The sequence below is a fragment of the Bolinopsis microptera genome, chromosome 1, assembly GCF_026151205.1.
Source record: "Bolinopsis microptera isolate Bmic1 chromosome 1, MBARI_Bmic_1.0, whole genome shotgun sequence".
Taxonomy (NCBI): domain Eukaryota; kingdom Metazoa; phylum Ctenophora; class Tentaculata; order Lobata; family Bolinopsidae; genus Bolinopsis; species Bolinopsis microptera.
This window is the reverse complement of record NC_087072.1, coordinates 22,946,231-22,963,436: the sequence shown is the minus strand read 5'-3', so window position 1 is coordinate 22,963,436 and position 17,206 is coordinate 22,946,231. Positions and strand designations below refer to the sequence as shown.

Genomic DNA, 17,206 nt, shown 5'->3' with positions numbered 1-17,206 from the left:
ATCTTCAAACTTAGGCGGTCTATTTCACTTTTTAGTAGTTACAGTACCTTATCTAAAAAATCAACTCTTCTCATAAATTCATTTCCATCTCTAAATTTCATTTCTAGATCGAGTTATTTCTGAAACGACATATTCGGTTAAAATAATAAGCCTTATTAATAATAAATGTAAGCAAGCTTTACCTCTAAATCAACACACAGTAATTCGCTAACATTAGATTAGATTAGATAACATGCTTACCCTATTTCAGTGCATTCTAATTCTCAACCTACCCGATGCTATGGATAACAATGGCTACTCACAATGATAATATGTGAAATGTGATCATTTACTCTACTTTGTATATATCTGATCGGTGCATCAACTACCTGCCGAAGCGGTGGGTTGGGAGTCCCCCCTGGGATCATTTCGTCCGTAAAATTGTATACAATATAAAATAGTACAGTAAAATATCTACAAACTTTACATAAACAATGTATATATCAGATTGTATATATCTGATTGTTGATATTTCATATAATATAATATTGGTAGCAGTGGACAATTTCCGTTACCTCTGTATTGTGCTCTGCCAATTGCAACACTTGAATTACTTTATTGTATATAATATACTGTTTGACACTTTTTAAATATTGTACTCTACTTTGTAGATATATTTCACGAATTTAGCTTTCATTTTAGACTTCACGTCTCCCAAAATAAAACTGCGAACAAAGTGAAACAAGGAACTAAGTAAACTGTAAAACCAAATCTTCGTCACGCATTGGACTTTATCAAGGTTAGACTGAAAAGGGGGGGTTTGATCTCTGGACCAGAGAGTGTGGTAATTGGGTTAGGAAAATAAACATACATACGACAAAGATCAGGGTTACCATTAGGAATTAACCTGTACGGATTTTCGCCCTCACATATTGTCTCCATGCTCGAATTTGTCCTACACCACACTTACATCAAAGCAGGCGACAAATACTACCTACAAAAACAGGGTATCGGCACTGGGTCCCATAGTTCAGGCGCCTACGCAGAAATCATCGTTGACTACACCTACAATATAGCAGCAGAAAAGAGTACCCACAAGCCGGAGTGCCTTGCCACGTACGTTGACGACGCCTGGTTACTCTGGAAGTCAAGCGCCGAAAACTTCGAGGAATTCAAAGCCAATCTGAACTCTGTTTGGGCCTATGTAAACTTCACCAGCGAACTTCAAGAAGATAGAAAGCTCATTTTCCTTGATCTCACCATTGAGCTAAAAGAGAACAATGAAATATCCTTCACTCACTACCAAAAACCTACGGCTTCTGGAAGATATTTGCATTACGACTCACACTGTAGTCTAGTCACCAAAACAAACATCATCAGGTCGGAGACTAGGCGGATAGTTCACAACTGCAAATACAAGGATGACAGCTGGGCATACCTCGAAAAACTGAAAACTCACCTGATCGTAAACTCCGGATATCCCAAAGAAGTCGTGACAAAGCACATGTTACAAGCTCTAGAGAGACTAGAAGTACTAACAAGCTCGACCCCACGAGAACCCCGACCAGAACCCGACCTTATCCTGAAGATACCGTACATTAACGAGAGCTTTACCAGGAGAGTCAACTCATCGATCAAGCAACTGGGAATAAACGCCAGAGTAGTGACACAGGCGGGGAAAGCTGTCAGGAGCATCATCAGCACACCATCTAAAGACGAGATATGCGAGTGCGAACTCTGCAAGGCAGATCTCAACTGTACCACCCGACACTACGTGTACAAAGCAAAATGTAAGAAATGCGGAGATCTGTACATAGGAGCTTCAAGACGACCTATTAGAGGTCGAATCTACGAACACGAGTCTAGCTTCCGACTCAACAACAGCAGGACCACAGTAGGATACCACGCTGCTGAACACCGCAGAGCAGACGACCCACACTACACTCCCATATCGGGAAAAAGAGACTTAGCAAAATTCTTCGAAAACTTCATATTTAGCATATCAGAACAATGTAAGGATACCCTAGATACCTTTATAAAAGAAGGCTTAGCAATAGAACGCACTAAACCGAAAATCAATAACATGTGTGGAAACGGTTTTACAGACTGATTTCTATTACACTTTTACTACGCTGATCTGAGGGTTGTAAACTTTTCTGTTGTGATTTTATCTTATTGGTAACCCGATTTTTCTCGCATGTATGTGTACACTCTTTTCTATAAATTTTGCTGAAATTCCTTCCTAATGGTAACCCTGATCTTTGTCGCATGTATGTTTACTTTCCTAACCCAATTACCACACTCTCTGGTCCAGAGATCAACCCCCCCCCCCCCCCCCCCCTTTAGTGTAACCTTGATAAAGTCCAATGCGTGACAAAAATTTGGTTTTACAGTTTACTTAGTTCCTTGTTTCACTTTGTTCGCAGTTTTATTTCGGGAGACGTGAAGTCTAAAATGAACGCTAAATTCGTCTCAAACTCACGCTCAGCCTTAAGATCTATTTGAGATATATTTCAGATATTTATCATTTTGTTCATTTGGTTGCGAGAAGAATTATTTGATGCGCGGCGCGACCCAGTAGTGCATCGCGCTACAACGCGCTACAAATTAACGATGTACAAAGATTTCACAAACAAATTTAACATTTAAACTCTCAGCATGAGCAGTAATTTTAATTTTCTAAGGTGGCAAGGAATTTGCTCAAACCAAAGCCCTCTCGCTTGCAGTAGCAAGCGAGAGTACATTATACTTGTGAAACAAGCGTGTCACGCATTACGCGTATACACATGGCTAGGTGAAGCAAGGAGTATTTGTTGATGCGCGTCCTGGTATAGCTAGGAGTCAATCGCGCTAGGAGTAAATTTTTAGTTGAAATATGTTTGCTTTAATGCACAATGTACCACGTACATTTTTATGTTTGCTTTGCTTCAAAGTGCAAAAACTTTTACTGCCCAGGAACCCTGACCGGATGGGGCTTAACTTTGAAAGTAAAAGAGTTGGAGACTTCCGGTTTTTTGTAACATGTTCCTCTTTTAAAAGTAACGTTACCTCTCCAGGAGGAAAATTCAAGACAACGTAATTGTTGAGTTATCTCAAAATCTCCAGAAAAGTCCCCTTTCGGGCCGATCAAAAGTTTGCAACTTTAACTTTGCGGATTCCTGTTCTCTGGTTGGCTGAATTGTGTCACGTGGAAGCTGCTTGAACATTGGAATACGCCACGCGTGCAAATCATATTGCTTGTTGTCGCGCGCGAGGTCAAGCCGTCTGTTTAAATTAAACCAACTCTAGTACCACCACCAGCCGGTAACTTTTCCTGGGTGGCCGGCCGCATTGCATCATGCGTACATACTTTCTTTCTACTATTCATTCCGTCACAACTTTAATTGGTAAAGAACAGCAGTTTTTGATTCAAAAAAATTCATTCTCATACATGTATATGATTTAAAAACGCTATTCAGTTGACAACCAGTCGATGTTGTATGTAAGCAGCTCGGAATTTAATAACATATTGTTTAAGATCTCTCGCAAGACAAAAGCTTCACATCGCATCACACCAATTTATTTAGATCATAAACATAACATAAATGAACATATTAAAGATCTGACAAATAGCCTAAAAAAGAAATTCTGATACATTTCTTCCATCTTATTCTATGAAAGGTTAACATATTTAAACTGTACAAGTTGTCTGTATTTACAAATGGAATGTCTTTAATTGACGATGTCAATTCATCTCAGCTCGGCGCGGCACAGTAGCGCATCTCGCTGTGAGAAGCCTCATTGAGTGCGCGGCGCGGTACAGAAACGCATCGCGCTACAAGGAATGTCTATATTGCTTAAATATCAAATATAAACCTTTTTTAGTACTTTGGCTCTCTGCAGCAGAGACTGGAGACTCTGCTACAAAGTGCAATAAAAGTTATGCAAGTGAGTTATTAATGCGAAGGAAATTACCAAGCATCCTTCATCATTCATCGTGCACGAGAAATACATTTTTTGTAAGAGTGTCTTATCTTTGATAATGTTAGGGTATATCATTGTTATCTGTTATTTTATTTGAAAATTCAATTAATTATTATATATATAAATCGAGCGTTACATTTCAGCCATGCAAAATTACAATGACATATTTTGATATACTAATTTGCTTAAGACGTTTCATGTGGTATTCATCAAGTTTGTTTAATATCTGCTTTGATGCAGCGAGAGAGACTACCTTCGCTTCATAAATCTTAAGATTGAAGTGCATACAATGCCATGTACTGAATCAAAATGATATTAATAAAAAATTTTACCCGGATTCTTGAAATTTGAAAGAAGCTATTGCAATGCGTGCACTTTAGGTGTGAGTGTGATTTCTGCAAGGATATAGCTAGCAGACATAGATGTCGCAATTGCAGTCTGTCAAAAGATCCAAGAGTCTCATCTCACTGTAACACTCACCATTCCAGCTCAGAGCAGTGTCCCATCATGCAACAGGCATTGAATCGGTATAAACAAAACATCCTTACTTCAAAAAACTAGCTACAAACTCTAAGTCAGAATGTCAGAGTATGAACTTTGCCCTGTTCAATTGCAGATCCATATGCAATAAAACTGCTGGAGTCATGCAATTGCTTGAAGACTTTGATACGGATATTTGCTGTGTTACAGAAACTTGGCTGAGAAAAGATGACAATGCTAAGTTTTCTGAGATGAAAGAACTTGGATATTCCATTCATAGCCAGCCAAGAGCTGGGCGGGGAGGAGGTGTTGCTGTTCTATATAAGAAAAGTCTTAAAGTGACTCCTCAGAAGTGCAAGCGATTCAAAACGTTTGAGTCTTGTGAATGTACCTTCAAATCATCTTCTGGAGATATACTACGAATTGTTTCAATTTACCGTTCTGGCACCTCCACATCTCAGAGTGCTAACATCCCCCAATTTCTAACTGACTTTGAGCAACTCTTGGTTGATTTAGTAGACAAACCTGGAAAGCCCTTGATCATGGGTGATTTTAATATCCACATTGAAGACGAAAATGATTCAGTTGCACAAAGGTTTAATTCACTACTTAAGTCTTGTGGGTGGGTGCAACAAATTTCAGCTGCAACACACAGAGATGGGGGCATATTAGATCTTGTAATTACCAGGGATGGTTCTTTTACTCACGATTGCATTGAAGTTCTAGATCCTGTCATTACTGATTCTGGCACATCGTCTGACCACTACTTTGTTGCTTTTAATTGCAATGTATCTCCAGCACCCATAGGCACTCTAGAACCAATTACTTACAGAAACATTGCTTGCATAGACCTAGATGCTTTTGTTGAGGACATTCTTAAGTCAAAACTATGTGACACTGATTGCTTCAATGACCTCGATAGTGCAGTTGATATCTATGAGTCTGAGTTGAGCAGTATTTTGGACAAGCATGCTAAAGAAAAAACTTTCATCCCAAGAAAAGATCATAACGCTGAATGGTGGTCTACACACTGTCAACAAGCAAAAGCAATGAGAAGAAAGATTGAGAGACTGTATCAAAAGAATCATGATTGCCCAGATTATAAACGACTGTACAGGAAAGCATCAGAGAGAGCATCCTCAGTCATTGTATCCACAAGAGATCACTTCTACAAAACAAGGTTACAAGATAGTGCAGGTGATGCTAAAAAGACTTATTCCATCGTTAATAAGTTGCTCAATAAAGAAAAAGTTAGTACTACTACACCTTCTTGCTCTTCAAATCTTGAGAGTGCTAACAACTTTGCACAGTTCTTTAAATCAAAGGTCGACAACATATACAACAACATTTATTTAGAACAACAATCCCTTGAAGATTCTCCTAACTCAGATGAATCTGTTCCTCTTTCTAATAGCCCAAAGATAGTACAATTCCGTCATGTGTCTGATGAGGAACTAGTAAGCATCATAAAGAATATGTCCAACAAATTCTGTGATCTTGACCCCATACCTACAAAGATTCTCATCAAGTGTCTCCCAGAACTCCTTCCTCTGATCTCATTTATAGTCAATGAATCATTAGTTAAAGGTGAGTTTCCTATAAAACTTAAGGAGGCTCTCATTCGTCCAAGTTTGAAGAAACGTGGCCTTGACGGTGAATCTCTATCTAACTATAGGCCTATTAGCAATCTCTCATTCTTGTCAAAAATCATTGAGAAGTGTGTATCTATACAGCTAACCAGTTATCTTGAGGATAACAACTTGCTTTCTAAAGTTCAGTCCGGCTATAGGAAGTTTCATAGCTGTGAAACTGCAACAACCAGAATCCATAACGACATCTTGATAACTATTGACAAGAAAACTAAAGTTGTTCTTTTACTTCTAGATTTGAGTGCTGCCTTTGATACTGTCAATCACCCAAGATTAATCAAGAAGCTAAGATCTGCTTATGGCATTACAGGCATTGCTCTTACATGGATCAGGTCCTACTTGGCTAACCGTTCATTTTGTGTCAAAGTCCAGGATTCGTCTTCCTCATCAACTGTTCTTGAGATAGGTGTGCCACAAGGTTCAATCCTTGGCCCCCTGCTATTCATATTGTACACCAAAGATCTTGAGAACATTGCAAGTATGCATGGGTGCTGTATTCATTTGTATGCTGATGACACCCAGCTGTATTTCACTCTTGATTCTGATGACCCATCACAGCTAGAGCACAATATGGAACACTGTATGTCTGATATCAAGAAATGGATGACAAACAATTTCCTTCAACTGAATTCTTCTAAGACTGAAGTCATCGTTATATCCTCTAAATTTGACTCAAAAAATATTCCAGCCTCTCTACAGATTGTTAAGGATCAAGAGCCACATGTTGTTAGTGGAACTGTGAAGAGTCTTGGGCTGTATTTGGACAGTTATCTTTCAATGAGTGATCAGATTACGTCAGTGGTTCAAGCATGTAATATTCAGATCAGAAATTTGTGGTTTATTGCATCAAAACTGTCTTTTAACCTTAAGATTCAGCTTGTTCATGCTCTAGTACTCTCTAGAATTGATTATTGCAATAGCGTATATTTTGGACTGAGCTCTTATGATTTAAGTCGTTTACAGAAGGTGCAAAATTCTGCTGTAAGATTTATTTTCGGGAGAGGAAGAAAGGCACACACTACTCCACTACTTAAGAAAGTTCATTTTCTACCAGTTAGATTTAGAATAGATTTTAAGATTGCCCTACTTGCCTACAAGTGTTTAAATAATATAGCTCCTCCTTACTTAAAAGAGTTGATATCTCCTAGGCAGCAAAGTTTTAAAAATGTACGTCTTGATAATGATTATTTTTACCTTAGTTTTCCGCCCTCTCCTAACTATGTAAACACAGAGAAAGCTTTTAGTCACTGTGCAGTTAAAGTATTTAATTCCTTGCCATACGACATAAGATCAGCTGAGTCAGTTACATCTTTCAAGACCAAACTTAAAACATACTTCTTTTCTCTAGCATTTGATTGATTTTGCATTTACATAAGTAAAATGAACTTGTCATGTCTAATTTTCAATTAAACTAAGCTCAGTTAATGTAAGAGCCGCTTTAGAAAGCAATGGAGTTTATCTCCAGGATTAAATTATATCGAGTTATATGATTTAGCTATAAGGCGGTTTATAAAAGTTGTAATTATTAATTATTATAGATAGTCATTATTAATTTCGTTCTAAATGATTACAGACCTACATTTTAAAAATTACCGTGCTCTAATTTTAGTTCATACCAGAACATGAACTGAGTATGTTCATGATTCAAAGGATCGGATTGTATTCTTAAATGTACGTTTTTAACCATCTTTTCTGATACAAAATCTTTCCAAATATGAATTGAATATATTTGTGAATCAAAATATTGAGACCTGTGTAGTGTGTAATCAAGATCGAGGCTTTTCAAATTATGATTCCAGTTTAGGCCGTTCTGCACAAATGTTCCATGCTCAATGCTTAAATTCCCTGCTTTACGATACAGTACAATGTAGATCATGTACTGAAGGGGTGTCCTTAGAAGATTCTTGATATTATGCCAGAGCCCCTCATTTAGCTCCCTCCGATCATTGGGTCAAATGAGGAGACATTGCTCAAAGGTGAAACTTGGCCCTTGAGTGGTCTCCATGAAAATTATATTTCATCTCTCTTCACAAAACGAATTTATATATTTATTATAGAAGTACCTTGGTAAACTTTGGAATTGAAAATACCAAAGATGGACCTAAAACAAGAATGGTTGCACAATCACTTTCATTTTGAAAAATCAATTTGAAAGAAAAAAGATTCATTCAATCATTACATTATACACTCACTCCACCACACATGCACACAAAACATTAAAGCAGGTTACACGCGGGTGTAACGTTCACTTTATCCGAAGGGAAAAATAATACTTTACGTAACGCGCGATTTACGTCTTGGTAGCTAAATTATTCAAGTGCTATTTGTCAGAGCGACACAAATGCGCGAGCGCTTGCGCGGCTCACCTATCCAACACTCTTGTTTACATCGTATCAGGCAATGGTTCAGTTTAATTATGGTAAGGGCACAGCCTGTTAATTGTGTATTCTGATCAATCACGGGAGACAAAGTAAAACAAGTTGTAATTTGGGTTAGTAACTAAATTGGTAACAATTGGTTAAATAGGTTAGTAAATGAATTGTTAACAAATTGGTAATGGGTTAGCACACTAACGCTGCACTCACTATCACTGCACGTCACTCTACACAGACCTCAAACACAACTCTCACTCACTTAACCTCGTGAGTGGTGTGGTAATGTGATTACAAACAAATCTTCCCAAAACTGTAAATCCTTCTTAATAACAGTTCAAACTTCTTATAAACTACTTCTTCTAACTTCTTCTAACTTCTTAGAAACTAATTCTTCTATCACTTCCCCAGAAGTGATGTGAACGTGTTGTGATATTCCCTTACTCACAAACACTAGATCTTCTCTTTAGGTTCTTCTGTGTGGTCCCCGTGACACACACACACACTGGAACTTGACTTGTCTGGCTTTCACTCTTACAGCAGCAGACACTCACTAGAACTAAAAACAACCCTGTAAATATAAGAAAGTATGTTAGAAAGTAGTAACCCCAAAACTACAAACCTAGGACTAAAGGAACTACTACAAAGAAACTGAAACTACTACATAGAAACCAAAATAAGCTAAACATTACACTACCTGCCCTTCAGGGTTAGCTCTCGTTCCGTTCACCTGAATCCTCTATATTTACATCCTTGTTGTATTTACATGCTAAGGGAATGAGTGTGTGTGAAACAACAAAACATAACCACTCAGACATGTCTATGAATATAATAACTTAAAGGTAAAATATGATACTCCCCCTATTTTAAAGTTTTGAAAAGACTAAAACTAGCGCTTCGTGCGCGCGTAAAAATTAAAACGAAAATGACATAAAATTAGGTCTACTTCACACAAGAAGGTTCCTGCGCGCTACGACAAGTACTCAAAATCTTCTCTGAGAAAACATTTTCCAGCGGCCGCGACAAGCTAGTGCCCACGAAATCTCGCGTCCCATACCACGAGTTATTATTTCGGGGTAAATAGCCTGCCAAACACGCCTCAAGAACATGTTTCCTTCACAGAAAGACTAGAAACTAAGACATTATCAATACTAAAATCTTAAAATACGCTCCCAAACTAACAAGCTCTAAGGATCACATCACTTGACACCGCTGTCAAGCTCCTCGCAAGTTAAACATGCTGACAAAACCCTGTCAAGCGATCACTAAAAAACGTAACACGAGAAACATCCCAAAACTAGATCACGTGATACTTGTGTCAAGATACTAATCAGAACTCTATTTCAGGCATACACTGCAGCTAACGATCGTGGTACGACCCCGCTGGCGACCAGACAAAGTGTCTCCGCCTTATAAACAACTTAGCTGCTCTATTTGAATTCTGTTCAGTATTCAATAGCAAGATTCAAAAAATTTACAATGTTACCAACCCAAAAATTTTATGTTTAAAAGATTAAAAATAATCAAGTTAAAAGATGATATTTAAAAGTTACAAATATTGTGATGAAATGATGTGTATTAGTTTATTAGTATTAGTAGTGTTAAAAACTAATGACATAACTGACCGAATTAACCGACTAGACGAACAAGACTCCGTACAGATTCTGAAATAAAAGGTGTTTTATTGTTTCCTGTAAAGTTATGTTAGGGTAATAAAAGTAGGTAATTATCGAAATATGAATTACAATCGAATATTCTAGAGTAAAAAAAATCATGAACACTAATCTCATCATCATAATATCATCGTAAAAGTTAAATAAAAGTTACATAATACAAAGTTAAAAGTGTCATTACAAATATAAATCCGTTAAAACGTCGTTAAAGACTGATATTACAACTACAATACACGGTAGTCTGTACCGCAAAATACAACTTTTAAAAGTAAATATCTCTTACAAGGTCACATAATAGTAGGTAAAAAGTCGTTATACTGGTAATAATTTAACAAAATACATATGACACGTAAGAAATTGGTAAATAATTTGAGCATTACAACAAAATATATCAGATAAAACATTGAAAATCATACATTTTTAATACAAAACTTCCTCCATATCTTCAGTAGTTCAACAAAATAATCAACAGAATCTTCCTCTCTCAAGAGTGATCTTCAGTTTACTGCAGTCTGCGTTCTTCTTTGTGAGACAATCAGCAAGCATCTCTTTAGTAGGAATCCACTTGATAGCTTGAACTTCTCCTGATTTCACTGTCTGTCTGATACCAGCTATGTCTAGCCTCATTCTCATGTCTAGACACTGTTTTGTAGATGTAACCTGTTGGTAAAGCTGATTGGAATCCACATATCCAACAATAGGTATGACTGCCTTTGTAGGATCATCGTAGAGTATCTCTGATATCAGTTGTCTGACATAAATGGCTGCTGAACAACCATCTACACATCCCAAAGTTTCTGCTCCAAACACAGAGTGAACTACCCTCTTGATCTTGTTACTAGACCAGGCAACAAGTGAAGCTCGCCTTCCATCAGATATAAAGACTAGATAGCCTCTCCCACTGTCTATCTTGTTGGGCAGGTTACCCAAACTGGCATCTGAGTAGAATATTACTTGCAGTTCACCTTGATCAATATCCATTTCGGTATATTTGATCTCTTGGGGTCCATAGTTAACTTTCTTAACGACCTTGTTAAGAATACTGAGGTGTTTGACTTTAGCTGAACTTGTGTAGGTCGACAGTTCCATCGTGTCATAGCTGAGGTCAGGTCTGGTTTGACTACTTAGCCATAACAACTTCCCCAATGTTTCTTGATATTTGGTCTTCTCTGAATCATTCAAGAAACGCTCACTGTCTTTAGGCGATTTTGAGTTGACAGTTACAGGTTCAATGGACTTGCAGTATTCTCGCTGATTCACAGATATGTAACCATCTTCTTGAGTTATTGACCATCCAAGGTATGTGAAATCTTTTCCGTTCATTCTTGATATCTTGAAGGATGACAGTACTTTTCTCATAATCTCTCTCTGGAACTTGGTGTTCCCAGCATACAGTAGATCATCAACGTGGGTTACTATGATACCACACAAACTATTCCTCTCATCATAGTACCTGAATACTGACTGATCTAGAACTGAGATAACACATCCAGCCTCTATGAGTCTATCTCTTAAAGTTAGATACCATCTTCTAGCACTATCACCCAAACCGTAAAGTGGTTTCTTTAGCTTCCAAACAATGCCTTTTCTCCTTATGTCAGTTGGTGGTTTGACAAAAATCTCCCTGTCGAGTTCATCTGCTTGGAGAAAAGCACTTGTTACATCTAAACTCTTTACTTCCCATTTTCGGCATGCAGCAACTGTGAACATGAGCCTCTTACTAATTTTATTCACAGTCGGAGCATCGGACTGTCCGTTAAGTTCTTCTTGGAATCCTCTGGCAACTAGTCTTGCCTTGTACTTTCCATCTCCTTTTGAAGTTATGACCCACCTAGACGTTACACTGGTTTGTCCATGGTCTTTAACTTCAACAAACACGTCGAATTCTTGAAATCTCTTGATCTCCTCCTCTTTAGCCTTGATGAGAGCTGGGTCGTCCTTTTCAACATCCGTTACAAGGTGGTAGGTACCTTGTACCTCAACCTCAACTTTATCAAGCAGTATGGGTTCTGGGTCTTCTATATCTTCTGTCAAGATGTTAAACTCGTTCTTCATCTTCCCAGTAGCCTTACCAGCTCTGCCGATGATGATACCATTTTTCCATTCTTCTTCATTACTATTCTTGTACCGTATCACATCATCTTTCTTCAGTTTCAACTTTCCGTTAGAAGTTGGCACAGGCTTCCATCCGCTGGATTGCGAAGGTGTACTTCCTGTATTAGGCTTAGCAGCGTTCTGGCTCATTCTGGGAACTCCAACTCCCGTCTGATTCTGCTTTTCAGAGGGTTTTTGTCCTCCAACTCCCACCTGACTCTGTTCTTCCGAGGGTCTTTGAATCTCGTCTTCTTCCAGCTCTTGAACCAAGTCACTGGGTTCAAGGATGTCGTAGTTGCTATCAGAATCTGGATCTGCATCACTATCCAGTGTTGATAGCATTCGTTTGACAGCTGCTGTGTCAGGCTCCTCCAACTGATCAGATTTTCCTTCTTCTGCATCCCCATTAATCTGACTGTCAGCCTCGTGCTTCTCTATTATCTTGCAAGGATGGACACGATATAGCAGTCCCCCATGCTTGATAACAATTATGTTGTCAATCTGTCCAACTACCACAGCAGGTCCTTGCCATGACTTGCTTTTCTCACGTTTGAAATAAACATTATCTCCATTCTTATACTGTTTATTCCTCCCTGCATACACACGTTCAGTAAGAGCTTTCTTGATGGTGCTGGTGTTCTCAAGTTGTACAAACTTCTTTCTTGCTGTATCCCTGGCGTTTATCATATTAGCTACCAACTTGCTTGTAGTTTCAGTCTTAAGGACTGATAGCTTCAGTCTTTCATCAAGTAAGCTGCTGTTGCTAGGATTGTAGCCGAACACTAGCTGACTTGGGGAGAATCCTTGCACGTTAGTCAGTGTGTTCTTGGCATTTACAGACCAGGAAATCGCAGTTTCCAAGCTACATCCTGTGTCTCCCATAGTTGAGTCTATCATCTTTCCCAGGATGCCATTATGGCGCTCAACCATACCGTTACAGAAAGGTGATTCTGCAGGACTAGTGGAGATAACGATGTCAAGTAGTTGGCACATCTCGTTAAACTCTTGATTGACAAACTCTCCTCCGTTGTCAGTTAAGAACTGACCAGGTCTTCCAAATACTGAGATCCAGACTCTGAATATTTTCTCCAGTATTTCAGTAGCTGTTTTGCTCTTTACACTGATCGCCATTGCATATCGGGTTACACAATCGATCATGTGCAAAATAGTATCCCCAGACTCAAGCATCTTTAGATCCATCGCAACTCTTTCGTTGAAAGCTTTCCCTGCAGGTAGAGCAACTTTTCTATGCGGTATCTTCTTACTCTTGTGTCTCAGGCATTGATCACAAGATTTTTCTATAAGATCAAGCTCTTTGCACACTTCGCTCTTCTTCTCCAAGCTTGACTCTAACACAACTTCTTTGATCTTGTTAGCAGATCCGTGGGCAAAATACTTGTGTAGATGTTCTGCCGTCTTTTTACTATTCTCCAAATCTACAATGTATGATGCTTGATCAGTTGAAGCTGGCTTAGTCTTTGGGCTTGGTTCTGGTTCATCACACTTGATCACTTTTCTGGCTTCGAAGGGGATAATCATGTGACCAGAATCTGTTATAACAAGCTTCTTTGTCCGTCCAAATACCTTGATTTCGCTCCTCTGGAAATCTATCTGACAGCCCATCTTTGACATAGTTGTTCTGGACAAGAGTAAGGTACGTCACTCTCCACAACGTATGTCCATAGCATGATATCATTCCCACAGATGGTTATGGGTATGTTCTTCCTCGTCGTACATATGATGGGGTCACTGTCACCAAATCTGAACACTTGATGACACGGCTCTTCTTGCACCAGTTTCTTCTCCCTAGTCGTCAGTGAATACTCAAACTTCGTCATCCACTGTTCCCCACAAACTGTAGCACTAGCGCCTGAATCCAACAAGGCACCGTTGTAGGTCTTATGGCACAAGAAAGTCTCACTGTTTTGGACGTTAGCAAGGACTGGAAGTATTGCGTAGACTTCTCAGCTAGTCTCTTGGGACAGTCTGCAATCTTATGTCCTTCACCCCCGCACCAGAAACAAACAAAGTTCTGATCCTTCCTGTTGTTCTGCTGGTTGTTCTGGACACTGTACTTTCCTCTTCCCCTGAAGTTGGAACCCCCTCTGCTGCCGTATCTGCCTCCTCTGTTGCTGTAGTTCCCTTGGTAATTACCTCTGCCTCTGTAGTCACCGCTGTAGTTACCTCTGTAGTTACCTCTTGAGCTGAAACTGTTTCCTGCCTTATAACCATGGTATGATCCTCTGTTTCCATACGATTTTGAGTCTTTGTTGTAGAAGGTCTCGTTCTCTGCCTCATCTGAACTAGTGAGCGATGTAGATGCATTTCTTGAGGAACAGTCCCCTGACTGATCAGTCTCGCTTGAAGAGTGTCGATTGTACATCACTTCTTGTTTAATCGACATAGCTGATGTTCCCAGTCCCGAAGAACCCATCAGCGTACCTGATAGTCCTGTTCCAAACGTTCTCTTCAAAGCTCCTTCCACCAAACTGAGCTCGAGCTTCGTCACTGTAGCTCTAATTAAGGTCATACTGTTCTGTTCAAGACCACTGTTCTTGAGTAGGAAATAGCCAAGGACACCATCATCAAACATGTCTGTCTTGTCGCTCATCTGTTCTGCTATTTTCTTCTTGTAGTGAAACTCCCTGCAGTAGTCTTCCATAGATAGATCAGCTGGTCTTTTATACTCCAAAAAAGCATCCAAAGCGTTAAACACTTGCTGGGTATTGTCTGGTAGGAACAGTTTGTCCATTTCTGCTATCAGTTTCTTTACTCCATCTTCTCCTTTCAAATCGTCGATTTTGAGTTGGATAGCAGCCTGCTCTGGTCTACCGCTCATACACGTTATAAGGGTAGCTGCTCTCTTGTTCTTAGTTGTGCTCGTTGAGACTTCCCATACAGTAACCCTTCTCTTCCAATCCCCATAACACGTTGTATCTGTTAACCTAGGGACTTTGTCTTCCCCCATGATTGATCTAATCGTTCCTTTCTGCTACCACTGTTAATTGTGTATTCTGATCAATCACGGGAGACAAAGTAAAACAAGTTGTAATTTGGGTTAGTAACTAAATTGGTAACAATTGGTTAAATAGGTTAGTAAATGAATTGTTAACAAATGGGTAATGGGTTAGCACACTAACGCTGCACTCACTATCACTGCACGTCACTCTACACAGACCTCAAACACAACTCTCACTCACTTAACCTCGTGAGTGGTGTGGTAATGTGATTACAAACAAATCTTCCCAAAACTGTAAATCCTTCTTAATAACAGTTCAAACTTCTTATAATAAACTACTTCTTCTAACTTCTTCTAACTTCTTAGAAACTAATTCTTCTATCACTTCCCCAGAAGTGATGTGAACGTGTTGTGATATTCCCTTACTCACAAACACTAGATCTTCTCTTTAGGTTCTTCTGTGTGGTCCCCGTGACACACACACACACTGGAACTTGACTTGTCTGGCTTTCACTCTTACAGCAGCAGACACTCACTAGAACTAAAAACAACCCTGTAAATATAAGAAAGTATGTTAGAAAGTAGTAACCCCAAAACTACAAACCTAGGACTAAAGGAACTACTACAAAGAAACTGAAACTACTACATAGAAACCAAAATAAGCTAAACATTACACTACCTGCCCTTCAGGGTTAGCTCTCGTTCAGTTCACCTGAATCCTCTATATTTACATCCTTGTTGTATTTACATGCTAAGGGAATGAGTGTGTGTGAAACAACAAAACATAACCACTCAGACATGTCTATGAATATAATAACTTAAAGGTAAAATATGATACAGCCTGTCAAAAACCCTCTTCGCATGATCCGTCGACACCGCCTGAAGGTGAATGCATAATAACGGATCATGAACGTACAGAATCAAACGTTAATAAGCTTGCAGCTTCCGATGAAAATGTATTCAACTTTGTGTCATGCTTGAATTGGTTTTGGACCTCTTCAATGCTTTTAATTTATTTATTATTGTTATTTGGTATTATGAGCTGATATGTATATATACATACGGTATCTAAAATTAAGCGTATAGCGAGCATATATTTAACAATTTTTAAGCAATAATGTATTGCGAGCAGCTGTAACTTAAATATCGCATAAAAGTCATATAATTATAACACAAAACTAAAATTTTATTGGAATATACAGGGTGGGCCAAAAGTCAGTACCCATACGTTGGCCTTTATAGCTCAGTCACTGAGTGCCCAATTTAAATACTTCCTTCTGGTATGACTTAGTACCACCACTGGTTCGAGGAATTTGTCAACTCGAAAAATATTCGTGTTCATTTTTTTCAAATGGAGGTTCATTTTCACATTTATTTGATAGTTTGGATAGTCGGATCAAGCTAAATGTTATTGAATTGTGTTTGGCAATTCGAATTACGTTTGTCCCGAAAGAATTAGAACTGTAGCTTCTCAGATGACCGAGATATGAAGCATAACGAGTTTATTCATTACGTGTGATCAGGTGATTGGTTTACCTAATCACGTGATAAGGTGACCCCGTTAACTACCCCGTTAAACATTATGGGAATTGTTAAGGGTGCCCAATTAAGGTGTTGTGTCACGGTGTCACATAATCACCCAGTCAATTTTGTTAACGAGATACAGAAAATGCTTGATAACTTCGTCATTTCTAATCCGTTTTGCCTCATGTTTTCAGATCATATGCAACATTTGATAATCTACCGTCTCTGAAAAAATTAGGCGTTCAGCATGTTCAGAGAAAACAATATAGGTGTTTCAATATTGAATGGGCGTGGTCTAAAATATTCGAATTTTCAAATTTTGACGACGGAATCCTCGAACCAGTAAGTACATTATGCCATCTGCAAAGCAACAGCTCTCAAATATAACACACGGCGGAGCTATTAAGGCCAACGTATGGGTACTGACTTTTGGCCCACCCTGTAGGTTAAACTAAGATAAAATTAATATCAGCCCCTTCGCCACTCTCAGCAGTCAACCAGGGCTCATAAAAG

General features: G+C 38.8%; 3 protein-coding genes across 3 annotated transcripts in view; 2 read left to right on the top strand and 1 right to left on the bottom strand.

The window, feature by feature from the left end:
• Positions 1 to 17,206, top strand: part of LOC134825041 (uncharacterized) — an 852,482-nt gene that overhangs the window by 523,698 nt on the left and 311,578 nt on the right. The window lies entirely within an intron of this gene.
• LOC134824991 (uncharacterized) overlaps positions 1 to 17,206 on the bottom strand; it is a 43,605-nt gene that overhangs the window by 11,198 nt on the left and 15,201 nt on the right. The window lies entirely within an intron of this gene.
• LOC134825895 (uncharacterized) lies at positions 920 to 2,089 on the top strand. The gene has a single exon (XM_063838094.1). The coding sequence runs from the start codon at positions 920 to 922 to the stop codon at positions 2,087 to 2,089; it is 1,170 nt and encodes a 389-aa protein (XP_063694164.1).

What these genes read in the sequence shown, in the direction of transcription:
- LOC134825895 (XM_063838094.1), top strand. Translation starts at nt 920, where the DNA reads ATGCTCGAATTTGTCCTACACCACACTTACATCAAAGCAGGCGACAAA.